Genomic DNA, 15143 nt, shown 5'->3' with positions numbered 1-15143 from the left:
GGGAGGCAGTTGGGAGGTTTTCTAGTTCTCCCACAGGGAGAGTTCATGGTAAACTGTAGGTAGAAGGGTTGTTTTCAGGATTATAGGTTTGAAGAGACTGCTGCTGCTACTCAGGTTTGGTGCACAACCCCTTTTCTCTTCATGGAGCGGACCTGAGGCTATCTGAGAGTGGAATGGGTTGTCTTATGGGTGAATCATGATTAAAGGAGGGGCAGTTTTGAAGATTAACACCTCACCACTACCGTGGTGAGGATTTTATGGATCCTCTGTAATGGGGGTGGGAGTGCAGAGATGTGGGTGGTATTTTGAGAAGGGGCCTCCCAGGGTATTGGAGGCAGTGAAGGTGAAGGGTGGGAAACCACTGGCAGCTCGATTGGGGTAGGTTGGGGGATCTGACCAAGTTTACAGCGTTCAAGGACAGTGGAGCTCGCCGGCCCACTTATTCCTCCGACATCCGAATCCCAGGGGCACAGGTGACTGCTTCCCTGAGAAAAAGTGGCTCCAGTAGAAAGGCAGGGCGCAGGAACGCCGGAGTTTTCCCGCCACCGCCGAGGGCGTGAACCCTGACGTCAGGGCCCCGCCCTTACCAAGATGGCGACACTCGTGAGACCGGAAAGAGTTTGTAGATTCCGCCTTGACCCGGCCTCCGAGGTGGGGGCGGGACTGCCCTGCGGAATGTGCCCGCCTCTTCCGCGGTGCCCCGCACGGCGCGATGGCGTCACAGGTCCGCCCCTACTCCTGTTCCGGGTTCCTGAGTCGTGTGCGTCGGCGACGGTAGTGACGCGTATTGCCCGGAGGATGGCGGACGCCGGCTTGCGCCGCGTGGTTCCCAGCGACCTGTATCCCCTCGTGCTCGGCTTTCTGCGCGATAACCAGCTCTCGGATGTGGCCAATAAGTTCGCCAAGGCAACCGGCGCTGTGAGTCCCAGACTTGGGGCACCGGCTGGGGTGGGATGAGCACAGGGCTGCCGGCTCTGGCATGCTTAGGTTTGCGGGTAGGGAGGTCTGTGGGGTCCGCGAGCCCAGTGTCTGCCAGGCCTTTGTGCCGAGCTCACGGCGGTGACCGGTAAAAGCCTGGAGTCTCGGCATCTCTTCTTCCACGAGGTCTTACTACATAGCGCAGAGCCTTGTTGCTTTTTTCTTGTGAGCGGTGCTGCGGCGGCAGCGTGGGACCCTCGTGGCCTAGGTCACGTGGCTGGCGGAGTGTGGCTAGGCGGGAGCGCCGAGTCCCACTGGAGATGTTAGAGGCTCCTGGTTCCATCCTTGGGCTTTACGTTTGCTGATGCAGAACGGTTCTTGACCTTACTTCTCAATCGAGTTTACCCGGGACTCAAAGATAAGTAAAATTGCTTTAGAAATAACGAAGGTTGAGATTTCCGTTAGTAAAGAAGAAAGTGAACCAGAGTAGAGAGATAGGATTCTGCTTTTAATTATACTGAAGCAGGATTGAGCATCATAGCCCTACCAAGCCGGCATATCTGTTGGCTTGGATCTTTGACTTCTGCCATCAAACAAGTCTAGGTTTGGGAACAACCTCTGCCACTTAAAACTTATGGCCGGGCCACTTGCTTAGCCTCTGAAACTGTTTCTACTCCTATGAGGATGTCGTCGTCCACTTTATAGAATTTTTGTGTTTCAGTAACATCATACATACAAAATGGCAATACCATTGCCTGGTGCTCACGAAGCATCAGTGAGTGAAAGCTGTTATCTTAGTTATGGTAACTTAGGAAGTTCCAAGAACTTGTAAAAGTAAGATGACCAGGAATGTGAAAGGTTTGGAATCTGTATCTCAAGGAAAGCAGACATGCCTTCATGGGAAAACACCCTCAGGGACGGTAGAGTAGAGTTGTAGTCCTTGGAAGTCTTAGTCTTTGAGAAGATAGGCTTGTTCTTTGTGGCAGAATCAGGCAGCACAAGGAGAGAATTAGATCAGCCTCAGAAAGAACTTCCTTAAGCCATGTGGTCTGGTACAACTGATTTCATGATGGAATTGTTAGAGAAGCTGCTGAGAGTGTTTCCACAGTTGGCTGGATGGAATTGGGTCTTTTAGAATTAGGAATCTTTTATATGACAAAAACTAATCTTTATGGAGGCCTTACTAAGGGCTAGATGCTGTTTCCAGATGCTAAGCTCTTTATATGCATTATTTCTTATTCTCTCAACAGATTAGTTATGTAGTATTACTTATCTTATAGGGAAGAGGACAGTCTCAGAACGATTAAGTGATTTGCTCAGGGTCACACAGAAATAACTGGCAGAGGTGACTTTCACATCTATTCATCTAACTGAGCCTGTGCTTGTGTGTACTGTAATGCCTTGCCATTTTGGGGGGCACCAACCTGTAATCTGTATCAGTGTAATTAGTAGCTGAATGCAATTCTGTACTGAACGTGTAACATAGCGTTTTACTAATCTTCTCTTGGAGGTTGATTTCCAATGATTTGGTATTATAAACCATGTTGTAGCAAACATTCTCTTGTACAGATGTTTGTTTCATGGGTAAGGATAAATTCCTGGATAATACACTGCTAGACTAAAGGGAATGTACATTTTTAAAGGCTTTGATAAGTAGGATTGACAGGCAGGGGATAGATGGTGCCAGAAACTACAGGAATAGCTCAAGTTTTTGATACCAAAAATTGGAAAATATATAAATAGAATATTTTTCTCCTAGTTTATGCAAGTAGGAAAAGTCTTACAGCAATGTAACATTTCTACCAAGTATAGCAGGTATAAAGCAAGTCACTTTTAATGAGAGAATAACAAAATCTGAACTCTCATAGACTAGCCAGGGTAAAATTTTCTTACCTTGTTCTTTCTCGTTTCTCTTACAGACCCAGCAGGATGCCAATGCCTCTTCCCTCTTGGACATCTATAGTTTTTGGCTTAAGTAAGTCTTCCCTGTGCCAATGTAGCTGTTGTCTCCCCCCCAAAATGGGCTGAGCTGTGTTCCTTGGTTTGGGAAGGTACTGATCCCCCAGAGGTTAGCCTAATCTACCTCAGCAGGTCCACCAAGGCCCCAAAGCGGAAGTTACAGGCAAATGGACCTGTGACTAAGAAAGCTAAGAAGACTTCATCCAGTGACAGCAGTGAGGACAGCAGCGAGGAGGAAGAAGCCCAAGAGCCTCCAGCTAAGAAAGCTGGTAAGGCCCAGCAGAAGTTTTAGTTCCAGGAAAGGATTTGTAGCCTGTCTATACCACATGGCTGGTTCTTACTGGGACCTACTTTTGTTTAGCTGTACCTGCCAAGCGGATCAGTCTGCCTCAGCATCCTGGAAAAGCTGCAGCTGAAACATCAGAGAGCAGCAGCAGTAGCAGCAGTGAAGAATCCAGTGATGAGGAGGAGGACAAAAAGAAAAAGCCTATCCAGGTTTGCAACTTTGGGAAAGAGAGAGATTGCATAAGGGAATGGAAAGAAGAAACATAAACTTGGCTTTTTTAGCTTGATGGTAGTGGGCAGACAACAGATGATTATGAGGTCTTTTAGAGATGTAGAAGCATGAAGTCTGGAAAGGATATGTGAGGTTGAAGTTGGGCCCTGAATCTAGAGGAAATTCAGTCCATTCTGCTTCCCTGGCAGTATCGGGTTTCTCTGGGACACTGTCTAGGACTCCAAGAAGAAGTATGTTTTGTGGACAGGTCCTGGGAGCTTAGGGAGGTACAGGGCCAGCAAATTAAGTGGCTGAACTTTTTGTTTATTAGTAAGAGCTTGTTGCCCTTTCTATATGCTATTCTGCTTAGCTTTCCCTTGCTCTTACTGCTCCATTCGCCTCTGAAAAAGAAGGTGCCTAGGAAGCCTTCTATCTTGGGATGCCCTTTGAGTACCCAGAAACTCCTGCTGATTATCCTCATTGTGGGTTCTCTCACAGAAGGGAGTTAAACCCCAAGCCAAAGCAGTGAAAGCTCCTCCTAAGAAGGCTGAGAGCTCTGATTCTGATTCTGACTCAAGCTCAGAGGATGAGGCTCCAAAGAACCAGAAGCCAAAGACAACACCCATGGCAGCTAAAGCTCAGGCTAAGGCAGCAGCCAAACCAGGTACTGTTTCTGTTCCCGAGAGGCTAGGCCGGGTACCAGGTTGCTTTGGGGACTGGTATGAAAATTGCTTATGCAGTGCAGTGGTGCAGTAGCACTGCTTGCTGAATTAGAGGTGTTGACTAGTGTCTTTTGTTTTTGTTTTTTTTTAACTTTTCACTAACAAGTAAGACATTTCATAATTAGGGGCCAGTAACTACAGAAATAGTCTGACAAGGGAAAACATGTTTTAAAGAATGGTGTCATTTTAGCATTTTTAGAGTTACATTTCATAGACATTTACACTTGCACAAATCCCATTCTCTTGTGACTACATGTCTGTTTTTTTTTATGTTCTTCACTGCCATTTTTTCTCCTGTATCTTCCATGGGACAAAGGAGAATTTTTACTTTCTTCATTAATTTTCTGGTGATGAAGGTTAGATTATGATTTGTGGGAGCTTCTCTGGCACCAGTGAAAGTTGGCGTGAAAGACTTCAGGGGGCATATTTAAATGATTTGCATCATATCATTTTTTTCTTTAAGACAGCTTTGTTACTGAAATTGGGCAGTAAAGTTATCCTCTGGTACAGTAAACCACAGCCTTCTTTACACCTGCTCCAAAGGCAAGAGAAGTGAGAGACTCCTAAGTTCAGAGCTAATAGGAAAGAGGTTTCTATGGCCGTTTAACACCTAGGTGCACTTTACAAAGTTTCTTTTTTCTTCTTAGGTTCACCAGCTCGGGCAGCACCTAAAGTAGCCAATGGCAAAGCAGCCAGCAGCAGCAGCAGCAGCAGTAGCAGTGATGACTCTGAGGAGGAGAAGGCAGCAGCCATCTCTAAGAAGGTCTGAGCCTTGACTTCTGCCAGGGAGGAGGGGGCAGGGGACGGAGGTGCGGGTCTCCCTTTCCTGGCAAGGATTGATTGGGTCAACATGTTTCTGTGGCAATTAATTTTCTCTGTGTGATGCAGACCATACCTAAAAAGCAAGCTGTGGCCAAGGCTCCAGTGAAAGCAGCTGCCCCCCTGGCCCCGAAGAGTTCCAGCAGTGAGGACTCCTCCAGTGAGGAGGAGGAGGAGCAGAAGAAAAAACCCGTGAAGAAAAAACCAGGTGACTGGACATGGGGAGTCAAGCTGCACGACTGTAACCAGGCCCAGTTGCAGAAGGACCTCTGCTGTCCCCATGTGGACCTCTCCATAGAGCCACGTGGCATGATGGCTAGCTTCTCCCAGAGAAAGCCTCATTGCCTCTTATAATCTAGACTTGGAAATAACACACCATCATCTCTGCCATGTTCTGTTAGAAATGAGTCACTAATCCTAACCCATGCTTAAGGGACGGGGAGTTAAGCTCCATTTCTAGAAGGGAGAGGTATCAAAGAATTTATGGACATATTTTAAAGCCACCATGCTGTCCCTTTTAAACAGGTCCCTATAGTTCAGTCCCCCCGCCTTCTGTTCCCCCACCCAAGAAGTCTCTGGGAACCCAGGCTCCCAAGAAAGCTGCAGAGAAGCCGCAGCCTGTGGAGAGCAGTGAGGACAGCAGCGATGAGTCTGGTGAGTTGTCAGCTGTGGTAAGCGGGTCTGGGGAGTGTATGAGGACTAGGGAAGACAATGCTTCTGCCTCTTCTGCTTTTTCCTGAATTGGGACAGGGCTAAGGCTCTGTGTGGGTCTTTGCATCCTTCCTTTTATTGCCCCTGGGTGGGTCAGGACTCTGGACCTAGTCTGATGCCATAGGTTCTCTCCAGATTCAAGTTCTGAGGAAGAAAAGAAACCCCCAGCTAAGGCAGTCATCTCTAAAGCCACCACTAAACCAGCTCCAGCAAAGAAGGTAGCAGAGAGCTCTTCAGACAGCTCAGGTAAGGCGTATGGAGGCCGTCAGTGGGAGCTTCAAGGGCTCTCCTCAGCCTGGTTTGGGGAGCTTTTCATTCTCTTCTTCCTGTCCAGACTCAGACAGTTCTGAGGATGAAGCTCCTGCCAAGCCAGTCAGTACCACCAAGAATTCCGCAAGTAAGCCAGCTGCCATTCCCAAGCAGTCCACAGCTAAGCCAGCCACCACTCCAAAGCAGCCTGCAGGCAGTGGCCAGAAGCCTCTGACCAGAAAGGCTGATAGTAGCTCCAGCGAGGAGGAGAGCAGTTCTAGTGAGGAGGAGAAGATGAAGAAGACTGTAGCCACCCCTAAGTCCAAGGTGATGGCCAAAGCAGCTCCATCTTTGCCTGCCAAGCAGGCCTCTCAGGGTGGTGGGGACAGCAGCTCTGATTCGGACAGCTCCAGCAGTGAGGAAGAGGAGGAAGAGAAGACGCCTAAACCCGCAGCTAAAAAAAAGGCACAGAAGGCAGCAGGAGCCATAGCCCTTTCCAAGCCAGCCTCTGCGAAGAAAGCAAAGGCCGAGAGCAGCAGCAGTTCTTCCTCTGATGATTCCAGTGAGGAGGAGGAGGAGAAGCCCAAGAGCAAGGGCACTCCAAGACCACAAGCCCCCAAGGCCAATGGCACCTCTGCACTGGCTGCCCAGAATGGAAAAGCAAACAGGGACAGCAACGGGGAGGAGGAGGACAAGAAAAAGGCAGCAATGGCAGTTTCTAAGCCAGGTCTGTATCCAAAGAACCTGCCTCCTGGTTTGTCCCCCAAATCAGGACGGGCTATACTCTTGGGGGATGGGATAGGGCACAGAGGCCCATAATGGCTTCCAGTTGCAGGCCCTTGGTGTAGGTACCTGGGAGGAACAGGAAACTGATCTGAGTCTGGCTTTTTGTTTCATAGGTTCAGGAAAGAAACGGAAGCAAAATGAGGCAGGCAAGGAGGCAGAGTCTCCTCCAGCCAAGAAAATAAAGCCCCAGACCCCCAACACATTTCCTAAAAGGAAGAAAGTAAGTTGTCTTATTTTCCTCTTAGGGACCAGCCTTAAGAGTAGAAAAGGAAACCTTGAGTCGTCTTGACAGCTCTTTGCCTGGCCTGGCGCACAGGGTTATGCCTGCACACAGGTCAGGTGGCCACTTCATCTTTTTCTACCTCACTCTTCTCCAGGGAGAAAGAAGGGTGTCTTCCCCGTTCCGAAGGGTCAGGGAGGAGGAGATCGAGGTGGATGCTCGAGTGGCAGACAACTCCTTTGATGCCAAGGTGAGGAGAGAGGGTGTGCACCGTTCTTGAGCAGGGTTGGGTAGGAGAGAGGACAGCTTTTGGTTCTGGTAGGTGGAAAGCTCTCTGGGTTTGGGTTGCCTGGAGCAGGGAGAAGAAAGTGACAGTCCCTGGTGTTGTCCTATGTGCTAACCACCTTTCTCTGCTTACCAGCGAGGTGCAGCCGGAGACTGGGGGGAGCGAGCCAATCAGGTTCTAAAGTTCACCAAAGGCAAATCCTTCCGGCATGAGAAGACCAAGAAGAAGCGGGGCAGCTATCGGGGAGGCTCCATCTCTGTCCAAGTGAATTCCATTAAGTTTGACAGTGAATGACCTGGGGCTGTTCGTGGCATAGCAGGGGTGATCATCTGAGACCACTTACTTTTCCCAGTGGACCTGGGAACCCCAGCTCTGTTGCGGGGGGGGGGGTCTTGGTGAAGACAGCAGTTTAGGTCTGAAGACTGCATCATAACATCCTCTGAGGTCCTTTTCTGTGTTCGTGGTGTTGTACAGGTTTGTTTTTGAGTGTTGGGTAGCAAGGACAAGGTGAAAGGAGTGTTCTCTTTTTAAAGAAAATTTTGTCTTAGTTGTTCCCTCTTCTCTGTTCTGTGGAAGTCCTCATACTGAGAAATTTGTATATTTTATATTAAATCATTTCCTATTGAGTTTTGTTATTTTCAAAGGTGGGTTCCCACAGAGAAAATCTTAAGCTACCGCCCAAGACACAGCAAAGGTCACGTGTGAGTTTTTATAAGTGGCGAATTCTGCCTATGTGAGTGCTCATGCCCACATTTCACCCCTGCTACCCTGAGGCAGTTAAGAATGGTTAATGTATATATCTGTTAAGCATGAACTATGTACCTCATTCATGGGGTCTAGTACTGAAGTTTTCAGCCAGCATGGACTTACCTACTTTTGGGGGTAAAATTTACTGTTTTGCAGGCAAAATTCTGGTGTGGTGTGAATGCCCTGGGGTCAGTCTGAATATTCTGTTTTCTGTAATTTTATTATTACATAATGTTTGCAATACATGTTTTTTAATTTGAAAGCGTGAACTTTTTTATTTTTCAAAGACTTTTTTGGACTGGCTTTACCCTTAATACTTACAGTGTTGAGTACTAAATTGAGGACTACATCTCTTTTTTTTTTTTTTTTTTTTTAAACATCTTAGAGGACAAAATAACATTAATCTGAAAAGTACACATCACTTGGTATTTCTATCATGGTAGCAGTGGTGACACAGTTTCATTAACTACTACAAGGTTGGGAATCACTGATGAAGAAAGAGGAAGAAGAAAACCTATAGTTAAAAACCTCAGTCCTCAGTAGGAATTAGATTAGGTGAATTTATAGGTAACCTATATATATGCTAATGGAGATGGGAAGAAACTTCACAAAGCATATTATCTGGTAAAACTTGAGTTGAATGTGGTTGAGAGAGCATCCTAATAGGATTGTTGTGTCTTTTAGTTGGTACATGGGAGCAACTGATGTGCCCCCTTGAGAACTTTAACTGTCAGTAACAGTAAAAACCAGTGAGCAGAGATGTGACTCTTAGGCCAAGCAGGCTGATTGTGAAGCTATAGGAGACAACTACTTTTGGCACTGCTTGGCCAGAGCAAGGTGGGGAGGGAAGAGTCTAAGGAGCTCTCTGGAGGCTGGGCTGTCCCTGTGATGGGGCAGTGCTCTAGCTTTATGGATGAGGTGTAGCTGAAGATCAGCCTCCCCTTGTTTGGGTTCCAAGTAACCTGATAACCTGGTTTTCTATGTAACTGCCTCTAGGAAGAAAATGTGCTCTTCATGCCGACAGAGGTATTCAGTCTGCATGGTAAAAGTTCTACATCTTACTACAAAATAATAAACTGGCTGGTTTATAATGTGTCTTGGGAGTTTTATTAATGTGAGTCCAGAGCCCTCCTACCTCCTACCAGAACAACTTGAGTTAGAGGCCTTGGGGTCCAGACTTGTGAGTTCACTGTGGAGCCTTCTTGGTAGCAGCTTGCTGGCTCTTCTTGGCCATACCTTGTCCCATGGTGCTTTTTCCAGGCAATAGTCCAGCCTCTGCATAGTCTAAATTGGGGGTTGGCAAAATGGCCTGTGGGCCAGAGCCAGCCTGTGGCTTGTTTTTTTATTGCTCAGAAGCTAAGAATGGTTTTTATATTTTTTAAAGGGCTTAAAAAAAGGGAAACTGACATGACAGGCTTTATGTGGCCACAGAGTGTACAGTATTTACTATCTGGCCCTTTACAGCTTGCTAATCCGTGGCCTAAATCAGTGGTTTCACAACACTGGCTGAAAATTAGAATTATCTGGGGAGCTTAATTAAAAACACTGATACCCAGGGACCCATCTCTCAACCAAATCAGTCAGACACTGGTGTGCTCTGGTGGAGTCTGGGAGTTGGGATTTTTAAAGCTCTCAGATAATTCTAATGAGCAACCAGAGTTGAAAATTGTTAAAAGAGTATTTGAAAAGAAGTAATTTTTTTCTTACCTCCCCTCGTGCTTCCATCTTCAAATGTACTTGTTAAATCTAACAGTATAAAGTGAAAAATTCCCATCTCATCTTAGCCCTGGGATTTGATTCTTGTGTCTCTTTCCAGAGAGAGCTTCTCTGTGTATTACCATGAGCTTCCTCCCATTTCTTCTTACACGAATGGAGTAGTTTATATGCAGTGTTTTGTAACTGGGGCTCATTTTTAAGGACTGTGTGGTACCCCTCTGTATGGAAATAGCATAAGTTATTTAAACCTTATTGGTAGCTGGTTGGGTTTTTTGCTGGTAGTATTTTGCTATGAATGGTGCCACAGTGGATATTTTATACATGAGACATTGAGTATTTGTGAATATTTTTAATAAATATTCTAAGTGATTGTTGGGTCAGAGCATATGTGCATTTAACATTTTGCTCATCATTGCCTTTCAAAACCATTGTACCAATTTGCAGTTCCAGCGACCAACAGTTTATGAGGACACCTCTTTGCTTGCCCTGTTGCCAACACTTAACAAATTGGTCTTTCCCACTTGGGTAAATGAAAATGCTCTCTTTAAGTGTATAGTTCGATAGCATTAAGTATGTTGACATTGTGCAACAGATCTCTGTGATTTTGACTATTTTAGGTAATTTGTATGAATGGAATCATACAATATTGGTCCTTCTGTGACTGGCTTATTTAACTTAACATAATGTCCTCAAGGTTTAACCATGTACGTTGTAGCAAGATTTCCCTTTTCAAGGCTGCATAATAATTCCATTGTATGTATATACCACATTCTATTTATCCATTTTGTTTTATTTTGGATTTCTCTTACATATTTAGACATCTGTATTTTCTTTTCTATGAAATGTGACCAATGCTGTCCCCTATTTCATTTAAATTATTTATCTTTTTCTATGATAACTAAGTGCTCTTGATACATTAAAGAGATTTGCCCTGAATCATAGGTTGCAAATATTTGGTTTTCAGGCATTTTCATCTTAAAATGGGATATAATATACACCCATTAACTTTTCTCCTTAAAGTAGACAAATTTTAAGCTTCCTATTTATTGTTTAAAGCTATGACTTGTTTTTTCTTTTGCATTTTATAAACATAACCCTTCCCAGTCTTATTTACTTTTTAAATTTAACAGATCTCCGTTTCCCTTAGGCCTTGCAAAGCTGAACCTGCTACATATATGCAGCTGACATGTTACACAAGTGAGGCAATTGAGCAGATTGTCTAACAGCATCTACTAGGAGTCTGCTTTCTCATTTAAAATGAGAGTATTCTCTCATGTCTGTAAAATCTGACCAACCCAGAGGGCTGCTGTAGGGTCTGAGAATTTATCTAAAGCACTTAGTATAGTCCCTAGCACACTGTAAGCACTCCAAGCTGCCACTTGCACAATAAGAGGTTTTGGGAGATGTCATTCCTTGGTGCCCTTGTGATGTGCATCATGCCATTTCAACAGAGGCTTGAATCCTGTTAATGTTAATGATTATACCCAGGCAGTGGACTTTATTTTGTGTGTGGATGTTTGATGTTGGTTTAGCACCTTCATTCGTGATGCCAAACACTGATGCGCAGAATTGATCCTACCAGAAACTTTAGTTTTGTGAGCGACCTGAATTCCCACCTGCTGATAGGTTCTGGCACTGTTGATGAAATCCACACATTACGTGAATGGCACACATGATGGCTTATGCCCCTCTGCAGTGTACCTTTCATGGATACAAGGCTGACTTACCAATGCCCTTTTGTGGGTTTGTGTTTTACTGGTTATATCCTCACTGCCACCCAACCCAGTTAGGTGGGTATTAACTAGACCACAGAGTATCTCAACCTTGATACCATTGCCATTTGGGGCCAGATAATTCTTTGTTGTGGAAGACTGTACTGTGTGTTGTAGCATCCCTGGCCTCTGCCCACCAGATGCCAGTAGCATCCTCCAGTTTGGACAACCAAAAATGGCTCCAGATACTGCAAAACATCCCCTTAAAGGCAAAATTGCCCTTAGTTGAGAACCACTGGGGAAAGAGCTGAGTTTAAAATGATTGCTTATGGTTGATAAAACTGCAGCTTAGTGGCATGTTGAGACAAGAGTCCAGGTCTCCCTAAAAATTGATCTACCTGTATTTAACTTTGGTTGAGTGCCTACTTTTTACCAGCCATAGAACTCCCTCAGAATTCAGTGTCTAGTTGGGGAAGTCAAATATGGGAACAGTCCATACTCTGTGCTGAGTCCTGTCTCCAGGGACCAGAATAGCACCCCCCCCCCCCACCAAAGGAACAAGCAAGAAAAGACTAAGATGAACCCAGGATTCTGAGGAAAATAGCAGGTGAGAAGGCACATACCATGCAAGGAAGAGGAAACATTTCCAGTGGGAGCAGAGAGCCTTTAAGATGGATCAAGCAGAGGGTATGTGGGAGGCAGGGGCAAGATAATACCTTCTGAAGATTCAATGGCAATGGCCTTTTGTACCCAAGTCAGGAGTTATAATTTATTTTGTTCACCTGGAGTATGTCAGGGGCTTGATTGTCAATGCAATGCTCCTGGCATGAATATAGCTGCTGGGAAAGCAAATTCCCTACTGACCACTGAAGTTTATCCCCTGCCCCATGCAAAGCTGGCTTAAGCTATCTGCAATTATTGAAGAGGCCAGTAGGTGGGGCTCTTGTACACTGCAAGATTTCGACTATAGTTGAAGCTTGGCAGCTTATTTCAGTGACATTCAACAAACTTGGAGAACCTGCTGTGAGCCTTTGGATACAGGCATAGGCCCTCATTTGAGGAACCTTGGTTCTGGAGAGTGGAGAGGAGAGGCCCTTCTGGACTCCAGTCTGTCCTGGTTATCTATGAAAGCCAGCAACAGGCAACATTACTTGTAGAGGAACTGATGTTCACCATGGAACTCCCAACCTTAGCCTCAGGTCCTACAGGGCATTGGAGTTCCCGTAAGGGGGGCCAGTCACAGGTCCCACTGCTTATGGAGGCTGCAGACCTGTGTCCTCCCTTGGCCTGGGAGTTCAGAGGCTCTGGAGCTCTCCCCTATCTCCCCTCCTCACCCAGCATAATCCCCTTATGTATCTCCAGATTGAGAAGAACAAATGCCAGGCTTTCATCTTTGAAGTGGGTTGGAGGGTAGGGGACTACAGAGTATTTCACTAAATTAGCCTGCCAGAAACAGAAATTCATCCATTCAGCAAGTATGAATGCTTAGTATATAGTAGGAACATAATTTGTGAGAGATGTTGAGGACACAATCATGAACGAACAAAAAAGACACAGGCCCAGTGACCAAAGTTTACCCAGGCTAATGAGAGGCAAAGATATTAATTCTCACATATAAATGTTTAAGTATAAACTTCACTGCAATGAAGGCAAGGTGCAAATAGCTATGAGAACATGTATCAGGGGAAAATGACCCACGCAGTGGTGGGACTCCCTCACAGGTTGGGTAAGCATGTAATTTATCATCTAAACTGGGATGCTTTTGAGAGTGAAAGGAGAGCAACTGATAATTAGGCTGAGACAAACAGGTGTAGACTGAGACTCTCCAAGGCAAGCCAGGACACAGGGTTGCCGTGCTAATAGAAATCTTTACTGTGGAAGTGGTTTCAGCCAAGACTTGAAGGTGAGAGTTAATTAGGTGCAGGTGAGGTTGTTGCCGACTCAGATCCTCGCACTCTTTAATCAATAAAAATTAGTAAAAGGCCAGACGAGGAATTCAGGCAAGGCTTTATTGAGACTCAAGTGAAAACAAGTAACAGGTTCCCTTGCTGGCTCTCGGAGGAGAGTGGCGCTGGTTCTTTAAATGGGGTGAGGGGAGGGGAGGATGGGTGGCTCGGGCTTCAGGGGTGGCTTAGGTGGTCTGCCCACTCTCCTTGGTGGTGCTGTGCGCAGGCATCATGCGCAGTACCCTGCTTTTGCTTCTGGCACCTCAGAAGTGTCGGTTTGTGGCCTTTTTGTATCATACTGTGCATAATTTTCCCCAACTGAGTATGCATGCAGTTGTTTTTAGTCCCTTATGGTTTCTTTGTATTCTGTTGCACAAGGAGACATTAGTCCAGGTGCAAGCACTTCAGTAAAGGGCCCCAGGTTCTTACCTATCTCAGTGGTACAGTATGAGCAAGGCTGTGTGTTTTACCAGTTAGGGGGCATAACATGTGCAAAGGCCTTTTGGTGAGAGGGAGCGTGATGGAGACCCCAAACTGAAAGAAGCCTTATGCAGCTGAAAGGCCGAGTGAGGAGGAGAGCAACTGAAGATGAGGCTGGAGAGGGAAGCAGGGACCTGGGAATGCAGAGCCTTGTAATGAGTGTCTGAGATTTTGGTCTTTAGAAGGCAACGGGAAGCTTTTTTGTTTAAGGTTTCACTTTTTCAAAATCTATATTAAAATATATAAAAATTTGGTGTGGGGGAGTAATTAGGTTTTTATTTATTTATTTCAATGGAGGTACTGGGATTTTAACAGCAGTATTGGGGATTGAACCCAGGACCTCAAGCATGCTAAGAGCACACTCTACCACTGAGCTGTACTTCCCCTAATGGGAAGCTTTTGAAGAGTGTGTGAGTGTCTTAGCTCAGGTTGCCATAACAAAATGCCACAGCCTGGGTGCCTTAAACAACAGAAACATATTTCTCACAGTTCTGAGATTGGGAAGTCCAAGATCAAGATGCAGGTCTGTTTGGTTCCTGGTGACAGCTCTCTTCCTGGCTTGCAGAAGGCTTCTGGCTGTGTCCTCACATGGTCAGGAGAGAAGGAGCAAGCTCTCTGGTCCCTCTTTATAAGGACACTGATCCCATCATGAGGATCTACCCTCATTACCTCATCCAAACCCAATTACCTCCCAAAGGCCCTGCCTTTTCATCCCAGCACATTGGGAGTTAGGGCTTCAACATGTGAATTCTGGGGAGCAGGAGGACACAAACATTCAGACCATTCAGTGAGTACATGTGTGTGTCTTAAATTTTTTTTATTAGGGAAAATCTCAAATATATTCCAAAGTAGAGAGAGCAGTATGATAACCCTCCATCTCCCCATCCAGCTCTTACCAACACATGTCCTATCATTTTTTTGTGTGTGGTGGGGGAGGGGTAATTAGATTTATTTATTTATTTAATCTTTTTTTGTTTGTTTTTTAATGGAGATACTGGGGATTGAACCCAGGACCTCATGCATGCTAGGCATGCACTCTACCACTGAGCTATACCCTCTCCCCGGCCTATCTTGTTTCATTTCTGATACCCTAACCCATACCTCTCTGCACCCCTTTCCATTGGATTGTTTTGAAATAAAAATAAGACTTTAACTATATCTATAAATAATTTACATATGTAGCTTTAAAGCTTAAAGCCTTAAAAAATAGATAACCACAATTTCACTACTGCATCTAAAAGAATTATCAGTACAGTTATCAGCTGATATTAAGTATTCTGTTAATATCATTGAGTGGTATTAAAGGCTGGTGACAGATTTGCATGTTGAAAAGCCAAATGTGGCTGCTGCGAGAATAGACTGAAAGGGTTTGGAAC

General features: G+C 45.4%; 1 protein-coding gene across 2 annotated transcripts; it reads left to right on the top strand.

The window, feature by feature from the left end:
* Positions 1 to 744: 744 nt before the first annotated feature.
* NOLC1 (nucleolar and coiled-body phosphoprotein 1) lies at positions 745 to 9008 on the top strand. Of its 2 annotated transcripts, none has more exons than XM_010971000.3 (13): positions 745 to 918; positions 2838 to 2893; positions 3010 to 3146; positions 3239 to 3372; positions 3872 to 4037; positions 4743 to 4858; positions 4984 to 5122; positions 5440 to 5568; positions 5761 to 5871; positions 5960 to 6601; positions 6774 to 6880; positions 7038 to 7130; positions 7302 to 9008. In XM_010971000.3, exons 1-13 carry the CDS (start codon positions 799 to 801, stop codon positions 7458 to 7460), a joined length of 2109 nt encoding a protein of 702 aa, XP_010969302.1. In that variant the 5' UTR covers positions 745 to 798; the 3' UTR covers positions 7461 to 9008. The 2 variants fall into 2 exon arrangements, with proteins under 2 accessions (XP_010969302.1, XP_045363434.1); XM_045507478.2 differs by having other exon boundaries at positions 3007 to 3146.
* The last annotated feature ends 6135 nt before the right edge of the window (positions 9009 to 15143 follow it).

This window comes from Camelus bactrianus, chromosome 11, assembly GCF_048773025.1.
Source record: "Camelus bactrianus isolate YW-2024 breed Bactrian camel chromosome 11, ASM4877302v1, whole genome shotgun sequence".
NCBI classification, from domain to species: Eukaryota; Metazoa; Chordata; class Mammalia; order Artiodactyla; family Camelidae; genus Camelus; species Camelus bactrianus.
This window is presented reverse-complemented; position numbering and strand designations above follow the sequence as displayed.